General features: G+C 46.7%; 1 protein-coding gene across 2 annotated transcripts in view; it reads right to left on the reverse strand.

Moving 5' to 3' along the window:
• ARMC7 (armadillo repeat containing 7) overlaps window positions 1-18,128 on the reverse strand; it is a 77,400-nt gene that overhangs the window by 26,929 nt on the left and 32,343 nt on the right. For both annotated transcript variants that reach the window (XM_069654828.1, XM_069654829.1), the window contains exon 2: window positions 13,159-13,208. In XM_069654828.1, the coding sequence (XP_069510929.1) occupies window positions 13,159-13,208 (50 nt within the window). The remainder of the gene's footprint in view (window positions 1-13,158; window positions 13,209-18,128) is intronic.

Raw genomic sequence — 18,128 nt, forward strand, 5'->3', positions numbered from 1 at the left:
TAACCGCGCCCTCTGCATTTCTGTTGTCAAATTCACCATCTACCACAGTCTGTGCATACAAACCACACCCATAAACCTTATTGACCAATCCCGTAGCCTCCACAGGCCCATTTCTATGGCTGCCATCTGCAAAAGGGGTGTATGTGACACGTGCAACCCTGCAACTATTGCAGTGTCCGCGGACTTTTTGTGCTGTGCGCGTGCAGGAGTAGGGGAATACATTTCAACCAGGATAGGGGACTTCGTTACTAGTGGCGGCTCTGAGAAGAGCCTTTTATTTTAATTTTATTTTTTTTAAAAAGGTGCTTCCATGGAAACACCTTTTTTGTGTTTTGTACGCCAGCTCACATTCTTACAATAGGGTGTTCAGTGCAGCCTGTCGATTGTAAAACAAAATATCATTGCCACTGGTCGACAAAGAAATGCCATTTGCTTTGAAAAGATGTATATATCGAGAACCAGTGTTGTCATTCTCACAGGGGAACATCCCAGCAGCACTGCAGAAGTCACACATGCTTCTGTTGATGAGACCCCTTACGATCTCTGGCTGGTGATCACAATCATTGGAATAGTCCCATACTACTCTTGGTGGTATACCTGAGAAAAGCACCTTGGCAGAGGGAAAAATGCACTTCACTTCTTTCATCAACTTCTTCAGTTGACAGTACACACTGGAAAAAGCCATGGAACCCAAATGCAAAGCTCCATAGTGCACGACCACACCACATACAGTTGCAAAATGGCCACACATCAACATTCTGCAAGCAGACCGCCAAAATTGCACACATCGCCACAGTACCACAAAGACTCCACTCCCTCCTAATTGAAATTGCCATTAAAGCCTTTTTCGACGGCATACTTGTACAGATCTTCCACAAAGGCATCACCGACTATCAAAACAGCGCGTCTCTCCAGCTCTGCTTGCCACCCTCACTACACAAAGTAATGAAAAAAAATGTTGTAGGCCTTTCCTGTGACGCACACCCTAAGCACCTGATTCGACAATTCCCACATTCCCATTTCCATTGGCCAGCATGGTAAGAAGCGCAGAATGTGGCACGTGCGCTTCACCAAGTACTGCGAGGGCCGCGCCCCAGTAAAGCGGGAGCAGTCCTTCACTTTCAAACTTTCCACTATTCTTTCTGCATCACTACCTCATTGGGTACTGTAAATCAAGATTGTCCAACATACGGCCTGTGCGCCACAATGCGGCCCGCTGAGCCATTTCATGTGGCCCGCGAGGCTGAACAAACAAAGGAATCCAACATGAACAAGCCGGCATGGGTTGTGATTTCCATTGACTGAGTAACAGCCAATGGAAATCCTGTTGCCATGCAAGGTACGTCATAGTAAAAAAAATACAACTTGCATGGTCACAGTATTTCCACTGGCTGTATCTCAGCCAATGGAAATCTCAATAGTAATGTTTATGGGTGGAGTAAAGGCATACCACGCCAGCGGTACCACGTTCACACTTCGGTTGCAGCCGGCTTCGTGTGATCCAGCAGCTCAGCTCAGCCCAGCCCAGCTCCGCATCACGGTGACCGAGGCCTGGTACGTTTTGTATCCTTTGTTTTGTTGCAGGCCACACCACGGCCCGGTTTATTTATTCATTTGTTCAATGTTTGTCGGGTCCGTGGACCCGATTACTTTATTTATTTCTGCAATGCTGTGTCCGACCAACATTGAAGAAATAAATTAATCAGGTCCAAGGACTGGACAAACATTGAACAGATAAATAAATAAACTGGGCCGTGGCGGAGCACTGTTACTGTCTCTGGTGCCCCCTGGAAGAGGGCACCAGAGGCAGTTGCAGGCTATGGCCTGGTTTATTTATTTATTTTTTCAATGTTTGTTGGGTCCGTGTACCCGATTAATTAATTTATTTCTGCAATGCTGGGTCCGACCAACATTGAAGAAATAAATTAATTGAGTCCACGGACCCAACAAACATTGAGCAAATGAATAAATAAACCGGGCCATGGCGGAGCACTGTTACTGCCTCTGGTGCCCCCTAGGGGCACTAGAAGCAGTTACAGGCCATGGCCTGGTTTATTTGTTTATTTGTTAAATATTTGTCGGGTGCACAGCAGAGCACTGTTACTGCCTCGGGTGCCCCCCGTTTGACCATTTGACTTTGGAGACTTGTCTGTGTGCTGATAACTTTATGACCAATATTGGATTATTTATTGCTGATTGATGGGACTATTACAACATAAGAAGCTCTGACCATGGGCTTTCTCAGTACTGTTGCTCACCTAAATTTAGGGTTCTTTTGTATGGGAAAGCATTCCTAAAAGACCCATTGCCAATTTGGCCTAAAAGACTGAAAAGTATCTTGGCAGTCAACAGTTCGCTGTTTGTTTGTGCTCCTTCAAGATATTTTGCACACGCCGATGCCTCTTCAGGCATAGTATGTGGAAAGGTGCTTTCTCTGAAAATCACCCTGAGATACACAGGGTGTATTGTTGAATACAAGATTCTTTTCAGCCGAAAGATGGATTTTGATTCTCCTCTTCTGACCCGGTTCTGCTATTCCTTCCTCTTCTTGTCGCACAACATGCTACGAGAATAAGGGCCAGCATTCATCTCTTGCTATCTGTATTGGTTCTGTTTGCTTCAAATGTTTTCCATTAATTTAGTTTGAAAGCTGCATTGCTAGGCACATTTTGCCCATCGCTCCTCCTTTCTTCTTAATTTAGATGACAAAATCATGGCTAACAAAGTGGCGCGGCATGTGGTGTAGGGGAGGCATGGTATCACAAGTATGACAAGGACACAATAGGTACAATATGAAAAACCTTTATTGAAGTTTCTGGGGTTGGACAAACTCCTACTTTGCCCTATGACTAAGATGGGAGTAGTCTCGACCATTAAACAATAAAACACAACAGTCCTAGCGGAGTCTGTCAAATCAAAATGGCCAATGCTAATAAAACCTAATGCCTGCCCTATCTCTTTTACAAAAAGTGTGTATAAAAAGGAGAAATGTATGCACAAAAACCACAACATTATTACTTAGTAATACAAGTAAGTTTGAATAGTTTTTAATGTAATGGACCTGGAACAACGTAGCTTTCATATGACTAAAACCTACCCAACTCTCAATAGATGGCGAATCAGAAGAAAAGAAAAAATGATGCTAAATGTCGTGTTTTCAAGGATAGTTGGGCCAAGGATTTCTTCGTGTTTGAACAAAAGGGGAACATAATGTGTCTGATTTGCCAGGAAAAGGTAGCTGTCTGCAAGGAATACAATGTTAAGCGGCATTATACTACAAAACATGCCACTGAATTTCACAACCTGATTGGCCAGATTAGGAATCAGCAGACCCTGATTGGGAAACAATCGTTCTTAAAAGCTGGCAAACAGAACTCTTAGGCAGCAACCAAGATAAGTTACTTGATATCCGAGGCCATAGCGAGGAGAGGGAAACCATTGTCCGATGGAGGATTTGTCAAAAATTGCTTGGGAATATTGACATCTGTGGCATTCCCTGACAAACAAGCAATGGTGGAGAAAATCAGTCTCTCACATCAGACAATTGCTAGACGAGTAGATGACCCATCATCAAACATTGCAGACACACTGACGAAAAGATTGGGTGCCCGTCAGTTTTACAGCTTTGTGGTGGATGAAAGCACAGATGTGAGTGATACCGCCCAACTGGCGATTTTTGTACGAGGAGTGACCAAAGAATTCCAAATTGTTGAGGAGCTACTTGACCTATGTTCAATGAAAGGCAAAACAACAGGACAAGACATTTTCAATGAAGTAGACATTTCCAAGCATTTCTTGCAGAGATAGCAGCAGACCATGATGATATCTACTTTTGCCAAGTTCGTTGGCTTAGCAGGGCAGCCACACTATCCAGATTCTGGTCACTGCTTAATGAAATTAAAACGTTCATGACGATAGGGAAAGATGTCAGCTTCTTGGATAATGATAATAGCTGGTTGAATGACTTGCCATTCCTTGTTGACATAAAATATCTTTCGGACCTGAATATAAAACTGCAAGGGAAGGATTTGTTTGTGAACAGGCTGTAGGAGCACATCCAATCCTTTGTTCATAAGCTGGAATTGTTTCAGAAACAGCTGAATGAAAAAATGCTACTCATTTCGCAGTACTGATGACTAGATCTGCTCACATCATCAACCATGACAAGTATTCTGCACTGATTGGGAATCTTTTGAATGATTTTAAAAAACGATTTTCAGATTTCAGGGAGCAGTGATGAGCTGAAGATGTTTGCAGATCCATTTGGTACTAATGTCACTAATGCTCCTGACATGTTTCAAATGGAATTAATTGACATGCAAAGTAATGGTGCCCTGAAGAGAGCCTTTTCCGAACATACCCTGCATACATTTTATAGTAAATACATTACATGGGACTCTTTCCCAAATCTGTCTAATCATGCACTTCAGTTCATTGCATTTTTTGGCAGCTCGTACTGCTGTGAACAGCTTTTCTCAAGATTGAAGAGCATAAAAACAAAATCAAGATCACTTTTGACGGATGGACACCTATTGGGAATTCTCCGCATTGCCACATCAAGTGTGCCAGCAGATACTGAGAATTTGTGCAAGCAATAACAATGCCAAGTGTCACACTGAAAACATGTGCAGTGTTAGTAGAATTATTGGACTTCTTCTTAACTATGCTGAATGCTTTACAAGATAGAACTTTACAAGTTACTAATCATGCAATACAAAGGGGGTACACCTTTGGGTGATCAATTTTCCACCACATTTTATCTTTTGAATGGGATTATGCTTCTTTCATTACCACAGAAGTAATGAATGTGTATTACAGAGATAAGCTGCCATATGTATTGGGCACACTGCACAGGCAGCAACAATCATTAACAAAGAAGTAATGCATGTGTATTACAGAGATAATCTGCCATATGTATTGGGCACACTGCACATGCTCAGGCAGCATCATCATGCTTTGTACAGGACAATGCTAGCCTAAAGTGGGAACAACCAGCATAGACATGTTGCTACAGAGGCATATTTTGGGCACAACCAGAATGCCAATGCGTTACATCAGTGACAGTGCTGTCTTACACTGTGGACACATTGATCTTAAAATGTGTTGTGTTCTACAATGTTCTTGTATGCTGTTGGTGACATGCAAAGTACATGTTCCCCTTTAGAACTGATTGTAAACTTATAGCTTTTTGGCTACTTTTCTTGCTGTAAAATGCACCATTTCAGCCCCACATTTGAAAAAGAAATATTGGTGGGGGACCCCTCCAAACCCTCCCTAGATCGTATAATATGAAATCCCTGGACTGGCTCCCAGTGGCTGCGAGGATTAAGTTCAAAACCCTCTGCATTGTACACAAGGCCTTCTGGGGTCGAAATATCTTCAACACTCTCTTCCTAAATATCTTCCTTCTCGAGCTCTTCGCTCATCCGCCTCCGACTCCCACAGTGTCAGTCGCTTCTCCAAGCAACGAGTTGGTGGCAGATTACTCTCTTCAGTGGGGCTTCTCTCTGGAACAGCCTTCCTGCCTCCCTGAAACTTGAGAACTATCACCCGTTCCGGAAGCACCTCAAAACCTTCCTCTTTGCCTCTGCTTTCTGTCCCCCTCTCCCCTGCTGATTTCCTGACTGAAACTGCCCGGGTTACCTGGCCACCCTTTCTGATCGCTGGCCCAGGCCCGATCAATTGCCCACTGCACTGCCTCCCTGACAACCCCTGCACCTGGGGACCGTTGTTCTGTATCCCTACAGTCCCCCTACCAGCACTTTGTCTGCACTTCCTTGCACTTACCACCAGCTGGCCGTTTATTTTCTTATTTATTCCACTTTTTCCCATGTACTACACTTTCCCCTTTCCCTTCCCCCCGCACACTTTTCCTTTTCCCCCTTCCCATGCACTTGCGCGATCTGAATGACACTTGGCCTAGTAGGAGCGTTGTCTGTCCTCCCTCTGTTCCCCCCCGCCCCTTGCCTCGTCGCGCCTTGAAACACTTGTGTATAGGCGCGTTATAAATGCCAGATCATATCATAGCTCCCTCGCTACGCTCGGTGGTCCCCACTATTTCGGAAAAATATCTACACATACACACTGGCAGAAATCACAAGAAACTAACCTTTGATCACTGTCCCTTACACCAAAAGCTATCTTTGGGACTGCATGGCTATCACTGCCTGTGATACTATTGTGTCAAAGGACACACACCATCGTTTTTAAATATACTGCTTTGGGTGAGGGTGTTGACTTTTGGCTCGCCGGCCCACCGGGTGACAAAAAGTTAATGCTTCGGCCCCACATTCAAAAACGTTGGACAAGCCTGTGTTAAATAGTCACATCCACCAATGGCATCTAACACTGTCACTTCTGTACAACACTGCATATGTACCGTTGCACATTGAGCCTCCAAGTGCTGTGTCACTGGAAAGCACGTCCAGTGGAAAGTTCAGTAAAAGAATGAAAGATTTGTGCATCAACATTCATCCACATGAGCACCCATAACCACAACCACACCAGATGAGGCCCACAATCAGCAGACTCCACAAGGCAGGGTAAGGCCCCTTTGCCCATCGTGCACCAGAAACGAAAATCGAGGCATTTTACTTCTACTTCTGGCCCCGATCCTCAGAAGCTGTCCCGCAATCGGAGAACAGCTGATCACCGAAATCGAAATGCCGGGCGCTGCACGGCTTCAAAACGAGGCTTGAATACGTTGCTTAGCAACGCCTCGTAGTCTCTCTCCCTTTTACAATCCACATCCGCCGGCAGGCGGAAAGCCGGCGACGAAGGCCAGACAAAGGCCATCCCTGTTTGCCCTGCACCCTCACTTTCATCCAGGCAGGGGAGAGGGCAGGAGCCCTGACCCCTCACCTGCAAACACGGAGGACCCACGAGAAGCGACCACACCAGATGAGGCCCACAATCAGCAGACTCCACAAGGCAGGGTAAGGCCCCTTTGCCCATCGTGCACCAGAAACGAAAATCGAGGCATTTTACTTCTACTTCTGGCCCGATCCTCAGAAGCTGTCCCGCAATCGGAGAACAGCTGATCACCGAAATCAAAATGCTGGGCGCTGCACGGCTTCAAAACGAGGCTTGAATACGTTGCTTAGCAACGCCTCGTAGTCTCTCTCCCTTTTACAATCCACATCCGCCGGCAGGCGGAAAGCCGGCGACGAAGGCCAGACAAAGGCCATCCCTGTTTGCCCTGTTCGCCGTGGGAGCATCGGAGCATGCTTTATTCCGGTCACTCATTCATACCCCCTCCTCATAACCTGGAGGCGGCAGCCGAGCACTTTCCTCAAAGAGCCTATCTGCAACTGCACGTTACATCGCACAGACCCCCTGCAAACTGCGCTCACGAGGTTATGTAAGTACATTACCTCCACCTCAACATTCAGTCATCAGTTTCGAGTGGTGACACAAACTCCTCACACCATCGACACCTTCGTGTCTTTTGCTGGTCTACCTTAGAGCCTTATACCTACTTGGCTCATGAATACCTACTAACCTCACTGTCTGTGTTGTGCCCTATGGTCGTTAGCAGACCTCATTGAGACTGTGTTGTGCCTTATGGTCAATAGCTGACCACATCTAGACTGCACTGTGCCTTATGGTCAATAGCTGACCACATCTAGACTGTATTGTGCCCTATGGTCAATAGCTGACCACATCTAGACTGTATTGTGCCCTATGGTCAATAGCTGACCACATCTAGACTGTATTGTGCCTTATGGTCAATAGCTGACCACATCTAGACTGTACTGTGCCTTATGGTCAATAGCTGACCACATCTAGACTGTACTGTGCCTTATGGTCAATAGCTGACCACATCTAGACTGTACTGTGCCTTATGGTCAATAGCTGACCACATCTAGACTGTACTGTGCCTTATGGTCAATAGCTGACCACATCTAGACTGTATTGTGCCTTATGGTCAATAGCTGACCACTTCTAGACTGTACTGTGCCTTATGGTCAATAGCTGACCACATCTAGACTGTATTGTGCCTTATGGTCAATAGCTGACCACATCTAGACTGTACTGTGCCTTATGGTCAATAGCTGACCACATCTAGACTGTATTGTGCCTTATGGTCAATAGCTGACCACATCTAGACTGTATTGTGCCTTATGGTCAATAGCTGACCACATCCAGACTGTGTTGTGCCTTATGGTCAATAGCTGACCACATCTAGACTGTATTGTGCCTTATGGTCATCAGCAGACCTCATTGAGACTGTGTTGTGCCCTATGGTCAATAGCTGACCACATCTAAACTGTGCTGCGCCTCACGGTCACTGCTTAGTCACTCAGTCCCCACCAGCACCACCAGACTCCACGGCGACCCACAGACCATGATCTTCTGGCTTGCCCTAACCATGCTCCCTTTCTGCTTAACACAGGACAATGTACCTTGTAGCAACAATAGCTACATAGCCCACCAGGACGGCCTAGCCAAACTAGGGTGCCCCAGACACCACCCCATCCCCTGCCCCACCCCGTTCCTACCCCCCATACCCCCCTTCCCCTCCACTTACCGCCACCCTCCCACCTCCAAATCCATCGTCATCCATGACCTACCCACCAACAGCCACCACAGTCCCATTGATAACTCTAACCAAACCAAAATGACCTCCAAACCTCCCACCCGCCTTAAGCCACCCGGGCCCCCCCTCTCCCTTAATCCCAACATCACAACCCGCAACGACAGATTAGGCTCCAGGCTCCCCACCACAAATTCTAAACCTAACTCCAGACCTTACACTAAAACGAATACAAAGCACACTGCACCTAGCAAGCCCACTCCTCCCCCACTAAAAGGTGCCCTACTCAACGTCAGATCCCTGGCTGCCCACCCCACAGAAATTGCAGATATCATCCTCACCAATGACCTTGACTTCCTAGCCCTAACAGAAACCTGGCTTCATGAAGCCTCCGGACCCTATTTATCGCTAGCCATCCCAGACAAATACACTATCCTCAGAGCGGACAGACCAAACGCCAGAGGTGGAGGCGTAGCAATCATATCCAAATCCGCCCTAGGCCTTAGACCAACCGTCACAGTCGCATGCACATCCTGCGAGCTACTCACAACCAAACTACTAACCTCCCCCACAACCACGATAACCATCCACCTCATATATAGACCCCCAGGTTCCCCCGGGACCTTCGAAGAAGACATCACATCCCTCATCACCAAAACTTCCAAACCAACAGCACAAATCATGATCCTTGGAGACTTCAACCTCGGCTACCAAGACCCAAACGATGCACCTGCTGCATCCCTAGCCAATATCCTAACTGATCATGGTCTCACTCAACTCATTGTGCTCCCCACCCACCAAAAAGGCAGAACCCTTGATTGGGTAGCAACCCACAACTGCAACACAACCTGCAAAGACCCACAACCTCTGGCATGGACCGATCACCACATGATCCCCCTTGAGGTTAACACCAATCAGGTACTGCCCAATAAGCACCTCATGGCACCAGCATGCCCCACCAGGAACAAACGCAACATCACTGCTGAAGCCTTACTACCATTGGTCTTACCTACCCTCAATGCTCTCCCAGCTAACGCTGACTTAAACCAGCTGATTGACACCTTCAATGATTCCATGGCCAAAGCAATGGACACCGTTGCCCCCTTGAAAATACGCAAAGCCAAACCCAAAGCTCATCTGAACTCGTGGTACACCCCTGAGCTCAAACTACTTAGGAAAGAGAAAGCTAAGGCTCACCACACCTGGAAGACTAACCCCACGGCGGAAAACAAATCCAACCTCACTAACCTATCCTCACTTTACAAAAGCGAGATAATCAGGACCAAAAAAGATTCATACGACACCAGGATCACTCAGGCAGGATCCTCCACTAAAGAATTATTCAAAATTTTGAAGGAACTAGAAAACCCTATTTCGCCCCCAGAAACCTGCCTAAAAGACAAATCCTGGTGCACCAACATCCAGAACGCCCTTAACAATAAAATCTTAGGACTCCAAACTAAAATCGAAAACAAACGCCGACAATTACTCAACAACAATGTCACCAACCTTAACCCACCCACACCTAACAACACTAGCGCAGGCTTCTCGTTCAAAAAAGTCACCATCCCGGAAGTCCAAAAAATCATCACCTCCTTGAAACCCTCTAACTGTAAAGGAGATAGCTGCCCGGCTCAAATCATAAAAGATGCAGCCAGAGAGCTCTCCCCCTTCATCACCAAACTCATCAACTTATCCTTCACCAATAGCTCCATCCCCAGCAACCTAAAACAATCATGGGTTCTCCCTCTCCTGAAAAAACAATCCCTCGATCCGGCCACACCCACAAACTATAGGCCCATCACCACAGTCCCCTTCCTACTGAAAATCCTGGACAGAGTCGCCTACATCCAAATTCAGGAATACCTAGAATCCAACCAACTACTAGGAATACGTCAATCTGGCTTCAGACCTCAACACGGAACTGAAACCGCCCTTGTTGATCTCAAAAGCCAGATTGATGAAATAAAAGACAAAGGCAATGCCGCAATCCTACTCCTCCTAGACCTCTCAGCGGCCTTTGACCTGGTCAGCCATGAGGTCCTCTGTAATCACCTCGCCACCGCAGCCCACTTCTCCTCCCCTGCCATCACATGGATACAATCCTTCCTGGCAAACAGAACCTTACGAGTCTTCTCCATCACAGCTGCTGCAGACCCCATCCCCATCACATGCGGGGTCCCACAAGGTTCATGTGTATCCCCCACTCTGTACAACATATTCACAAAGCCTCTATTCGACCAACTGGACCATCTGTGTGTCACCTACACAAACTACGCAGATGACACCCAGATACTCCTCACTATCTCTGGTAATTACCAAGAAGACTCTGCCCGGATCAACAAAATATTCTCCATCATTCAGGCATGGATGGCCTCCCACGGTCTCTGCCTGAATGATGAGAAGACAGAGCTCCTAATCGTCGGCTCCCCCAACACTCTAACCAAACTTGACCCTAGCTATAACAACATCACCATCGATGGTCATTCCATTCCCATAGCCAAAAGCGTAAAGACCCTTGGCTTCTATCTAGATGCCAACACTAACCTTAGCAAACATACCAATATGACAGCCTCAGCTGCTGCCTATACCGGCAAGCTCATTAGGGCCAGCAGACCCTTCCTATCACCCAACAGCTGCCTCACCCTTGCCAGGGCCCTAATACAATCCAAACTGGATTACTGCAACAGCCTGTTCCTTGGCGCTAATCAATCCGTACTCAATAAATTGCAGGTAATTCAAAATAACGCCTTGCGCGCAGCCCTCAACATTCCAAGACAAGAGCAGATCTCTGCCACTAGGAAAGCCTGCAAATGGCTCTCCATACGCCAAAAAATTGATCTAAAAATCATCTGCCTCACATACAAAGCCCTCAACCACCTAGCACCACCCTATCTAGCTAATAAACTCACCCTGAAACCTGCCACTAGACTCACCAGATCCTCCAACACTCTGTCTACTAGTACCCAGGTTCCACCTAAAAAGAGCTGGAGGGGCAAGCTTTACAGTGCTTGCTCCCCAACTCTGGAACTCCCTACCGCTCAACATCAAAACCCTCGAATCCTTCCAGATCTTTAGGAAGCAGGTCATTAGCTGGCTGCTAAACAAAGAACAACACCACTAACTCTAGACCTGCGCGACTACCAGCTTAGACACTGTACCTATTCTGAAAATTGTATATTGTACGCACTACACATGTTCTATTTATTGACCCCTGTATATATATGTATATATTATAAACCTGTACGAAGTATGCAACACACAGATACTTCTCAACTTTGTAACCTAATTCTTAAGCGCCCTTCTACCTCCGGGTTTGGAGCGCCATACAAATAAAATAAACAAACAAACAAACAAACAAACTGGAGATATGAAAACAGTTTCTGCAGTACGTTTACAACTCTGTCATAAGTGCCTGTGCGCATGGTATCTGCCATTGAGCGTCATTACGTTCTTAAAAAGGTTACTGTTTTTTTTCTCCCATACACTATCGTCAAGTGCCACTTCAATTGTATATGCTTGCACCGTTTCCATTTACCCGTATCACCCATTGAAATATCGAAATAGGAACTCTTCTTTTCTTCCGACAATACCACAAATTTGTTTCCCCTCTAACGCATCTCCTACATAAATCGTAAAAATATGCCACCAAAACCAGCACTGATTGTATGTTACCAACCTAAAGCAACGTCCGAAAAGCTCACTTTCTCCACAGCTATGGATCACTCTAGCTAGACTATTGCAACAGCCTCGTCTACAACTTCCTGCTTCTACTCTCGGCCCTCTGCAACTCATCCAGAAGAAGACTGCGCGCCTTGTGCTTGGCATCAAGCCCAGGGATCGTATCTCTCTGGGACTGAAATGTCTGCATTGGCTCCCAGTAGCAGCGAAGAATAAGGTCAAAATCATCTGCATTATGCACAAGAGCTTCTGGGCCCTGTGGCCTCAATAACTGCAACTCTCACTTCCTAAATTTCTCTGTACTCGAGCTCTTCCCTCACCCGCCTCCAACTCCCTCAGGGTCACTCACTTCAGCAAGCAATCAGTTGGTGGTAGATCTCTTTCTACGACTGGGGCCTCCCTCTGAAAGGTGACTAGGACCATCTCCGGTTCCGGAAGCACCGCAAACCTTTCTCTTTGCCTCTGCTTTTTCTCCTCCTATCCCTTGCCGACTTCCTGGCTGAAACTGATTCTGCACTGGTTACCTGGCCACCCTCTGCTCTCTGGGCCAGGCAACCTCCCTCCGCCGGTCTCACCCCAGCACTGCATTTGTGGCAAACCCCCCCATTTGGGGACTGTTTTCTGTATTCCTAACAGTTCCACCACCACCTAATGTGTGCAGTTATCCTTGCACTTGCCACCATCGGGACGTATTTTTACTTATTATCATTGTTTCTTCTTGCCAAGTACTGCACTTTCTCCTCCCCCTTCCCATGCACTTGGGCGATCTGAGTGACACCTAGCCTAGTAGGTTCATTGTCTCTGTATCCCCTCTGTTTACCCCGCCCGTGCCTCGGCGCTCCTTCAAAAACGTATGCGCAGTACAAATAGCATATCATACAATATCACATCATATATTATACACACATTGCATGCATAACAACAGGATGCCTGCTATTTACCTTGTACACGTCACAAAAAAGAATTCTGCAGGACCGCACTTACTGCAAACCTATGAAAAATTATCACAGAAAAGCAACACTAAATGTAGGTTAGCAACTGTAAACAAGTACATACAGTGCAGGGGTACAAACAGGATGCCCTTAGCTTGCACACTTCCACCATAGCCTTCTGCATGTTTCTGTACAAAGAGACCTTCTGCCACAGTTTTTCCATACACACCACAACCGGAAGCCTTACTGAGCAATCCCTTTGCCTTCACAGTCCCATTTCCATGGCTACCATCCTGAAAAAGGGGCGGATGTGGCACGTTTAATTCTGAAACTACTGCGAAATCTGCAGAGTTATCGTGCTTGGAAGGGGGCGGGGAGAGTGTGAAACAGGTTAGGGGATTGGTCTTTATTGTTGGAAAAGATGTTTTTTTTTTTTACATGCTGACAAAGAACTTATTTTGTTTTTGCTCTTTGAGTTTCTCTTTTGTTTGTCTCCTTACATTGTTACAAGATTGTCTTCAACACTTTTTGCACAGTCTAAAACAAAACAGCATTGCCAATGTTGGTAAAAAAATACCATTTGCATGGACCAGAACAAATTTTGCTCATTAAGGTCATAGTCGGTGGAGAACATCCCAGCAGTGGAAATAAACGGACACATGCTTCTGTTAAAGAAAAACCTTCCGAACTCTGGTTGGGGACAAAATACACTGGCATGGTCCCATGCTCCTCTTGTTGGTATGCTTGAGAAAACCACCTTGGCAGTGGGAAAAATCTGCATCACTTCTTCCATCAACTTCTTAAGGCGACAGAGCAAACGTCAACACGACATGTACCCCAAATGTGCAGCTCCATAAAGCAGTACGACAACATCAACAGTACCGACAAAGGTCACACACCTGTAAAGGTCAACCATACCGCTGAACTTGCCCTCAGACAGTGCCCCTGAAAGCCTCCACTCCTTCCAATGTAAATTTAACAGCCATGCCTCTTTGTGGAGCATACATATACAGATCGTGCACAAAGGTATCTCCCACTATTAGGACTCTGCGCCTCCATTGCTGCCTGCCACCCTCACTGCACAGACTGATGGGGGAAAAAAATAGTACCGGCGCTCCCTGTGAGGCACACCCTCGACACCTGATTGGCTAATTCCCACAGTTCCATTTCCATGCCCACCATGCTTACAAAGGCAGGATGTGGCATGTGCGCTTTCTCAGCTACAGTGAGGCCCGCGCCCCAGTAAAGTCCTTTTTCCCTTTCCACTCCAGGCATGCATCCAAGGCGCTAGGCCCTCACCACAGAGAGCAAACCATAGTACACCTTATATTTAAATGCTCATGTCGTGTGCAATTCACTCCACATCTGCAATTGAGCCTGCCAGCTTTCACCCTAGCCAAATGTTTGCATGCATGGCTGCATAACGTTGTGTCGGGTGTGCTGAACGGTATGTAGGTGCCTGTGGACATTGGCCATATTTTACATGTGTGGTGTTGAGCACTTCCTTTCATGCCGCAATATCTTACAGCACTTCCTAAAGCAAGGGCCTTATAAGGGCCTAAACACAGCAAACGCAAATGGTCACATGTGGTTTCCTATTGTGCAACAGGTGCAATGATGTACACCATATGCTAATCTACGCACAGCAAATCACTTCTGCTGTTCTACCAAGTCTACAATGTCCTCCACAACCATTGTGTAAAAGTCACCAACTTCAAATACATGCAGTTACAACTGCATGCCTCCATTTTGTTGTGGTGGCTGTGGTGAAGAGCTAGGCTGTTGGGTGCATGGTCTACGTCCTACGGCCTTTAGCCATGCACCCAACAATCTCGGCCTTGGCCACACCCACCACAACATAACAGAGCCATGCAGGCGAACATGTAGCCAGGTTCCAGAATTCACAAAGGGAACATAGGCACCGATACTTCTACTCAACCGGCGCCCCATAGTACAGCGATGCATGCTAACATGTTCCAGTTACCATAATCCACAAACAACACACTGGTTGGCACCCCTCCCCACTTCCATTCACAAAGCATTCTATTACTGCCAACCAAACAACAAATTCTTGACAACATTGGTCCGGCCCCCAAAACTCGAGTAAGTGCATAGAACCAATACTGCATAGTGCAGGACAACACTTACTAATCTGCGCAATGCAGACTACCGAAGCACATGTAAGAACCAGTTGAACCGTAGCCTCTTCGATATGGACACTAATCCAACACTGCAACCTGTGGACACGCTACATCACTGCTCACTCCAGCATCTCCACCCATGTAGCCACAACTGTAAGAAGTAACTGCATACAAGCAATAGTGCAGAGTGCGGTACAACACTTACTAATCTGCTCAATGCAAAGTACCCAAGCACATATTGCATCCACTTCAACCGTACCCTCTTCCATAAGGACAGTATTCCAACACTGCACCCACTGGACACGCTGCAGCACTGCTCACTGCAGCATCTCCATGCATGCACCGACAACTGTAAGTTGTTCCATCAATCACCACACCCATGGAACCAACAATGTATGCAATGTAGCCAAACCACACACACAAAGCAACATAGCAAACCTATTTGCAACCAGTTGACATACTTGTCGGTGCAAGAGCTCCAGCCGTACATGCAACACAACATTTGAAGGGTCTTATAAAGGGCAAACCCTAGCAAACGCAAATGGTCACATGTGCCTCCCTAATGTGCAACACGTGCAATGACCTACACCATATGCTAATGTACGCACAGCAACTTCCTTCTGCTGCTCTATCAAGTCTACAATGTCCTCCACAACCATTGTGTAAAGGGCCCCACCTTCGAAGGCATGCAGAGGTACAACTGCATTGCTGCATTATGTTGTGGTGGCTGTGGTGAAGACCTGGGCCTAGACTGTTGGGTGCACGGCCTACGGCCTTCGACCATGCTCCCAACAGTCTAGGCCTTGCCCACACCCACCACAACATAACAAAGCCATACAGGCGAACATGTAGCCATGGTCCAGAATTCACAAAGGCAACATAGGGACCAGCAATTTCTACCCAACCGCCGCACCATAAAGCAGGGATGCACACACACATGTTCCACTTACCATAATGCAGAAACATACCAGTGTTTGGCACTGCTACCCACTTCCATTCACAAAGCATTGTATTAATGCCAAACCAAACAACAAAATCTTCACATTTGTTCTGCTCCCCAACACTGTACTACGTGCATAGAACCAATACTGCATTGTGCACTACAACACTTAGTAATCTGCGCAATGACGACTACCCAAGCACATATAAGAACCAGTTTAACCGTACCCTCTTCTATGTGGACACTATGCCAACACTGCACCCCGTGGACACACTGCAGGACTGCTCATTTCAGCATCTGCACCCATACACCGACAACTGTAGGATTTTCTAACAATCGCCACACCCATGCAAACAACAATGTGTGCAATGCAGCCAAACCACACACACACACACAAAGCAATGCCACACCTACTTGCAACCAGTGGACATACCTTTTCAACCAGTGGGCATATTTTTCTGTGCAAGGCCACCAGCCATGCATCGAAGGGACTACAGACTTACCACACACAACACACCATAGTACATGCTATGTTTAAATGTTCATGTCATGTGGAATGCACTCCCCTTCTGCAATTCAGCCTGCCACCATCACAGAAAGAGATCGCTGCTAGAGCTGTCATGCCAGAACGAAGGCTGCCTTCAATCACACACAAGGTTGTTGCCTGTTAAAGTAACCACAAATTGGCGTAGTATGCACAGATAGATGGCACACCACTGTCTTCTTCGAATGAGATATATCAGATGAAGCACTTCTCACTCCCCCCACCCTTTCCATCCCTTCTTCCCACCACAAGATGTCGTAAAGTACGTTTTCCAAGCCCTTTCGCCTCTGCATTGTCCTCAGATACAACATGCCGGCGGTTTCGAAAACTTATGACGCACAGCATGTCACTGCACACTGCAGTGGAATCAAATTTTTGACTGTGCAGCGCACATGGAAATGGGACACCGGAGCAGAGCCAGAGATGACTAACTTTAGTGGGCACACTTATGTACAAGACCCCCAGCCATGCACACAATGCCGTAGGGGCTTGGCGCACACACAGCACAACACTCTCCTCCGATACACCATGGCAGCATTGCCCAAGAACGTTGACGCACAGCACGCTTCCCTCCAGCCAACCACCGGCTGCGTCCAAAGTTTGTCGACAGCATGGCGTACTGCAAGCCAATGAGCCTTCGGTCCACGGAGCGAACAGGGAAATGGGTCCACGGAGCAGAGTCAGATATCACCAATTTAATTTTTTGAGACGTACATTTCAGTTCTTTGCAACAAATGTACTGGTCGGATTTCCACCAAAACACACAAAAGCATGCTTTCTGACCCAAGCCACCGCTCCTGCCGCAAATTTGGTGCAAATCTGTCCAGCCTGTAGCCATGCGCAAAGTTTTTGCTCATTCAGTCTATGGGAAAAAAAATAAAGATTTGAGACCCGCCCTATATCTTTACCCCCTCCCCCCCTGCACAAAACCTCACCAAACATGCGGAAAGAATTCAGAGCGGGCCACATACTTTTTTTTGCAAAGTTTGGTGAGGAGTCCTCCAGGGGGAGCGAAGTTATAAGCTGCCGAAAAAGTGGTCTTCCTATGGGTTTAGCAACTTAACCATAACTACATGGCTGCTACCGCAGGCTGTGTAATTTTATATTTTAAATATATATATTTCTGAGGCTTGTGGAATCTGCTTAGATCACATGCTGTGCATAGGCCGACATCTAGTGGAAGCTGCGGAGTATTACAGTTTGTTTTTCGAAACTCGAAAATGGGCGTCGACACAGGCGTGCCAGTAATACTATCCCTAGTGTGACGTCCACTGTACCCAAGATCCCTCACGCGTCTAGGATCCTCAGATTGTTTTTTTCCGCCATACTGGTCGGAAGCATCTTGCGGAGTCCC

This window comes from Ambystoma mexicanum, chromosome 3q, assembly GCF_040938575.1.
Source record: "Ambystoma mexicanum isolate Mex_15411 chromosome 3q, UKY_AmexF1_1, whole genome shotgun sequence".
Taxonomy (NCBI): Eukaryota; Metazoa; Chordata; class Amphibia; order Caudata; family Ambystomatidae; genus Ambystoma; species Ambystoma mexicanum.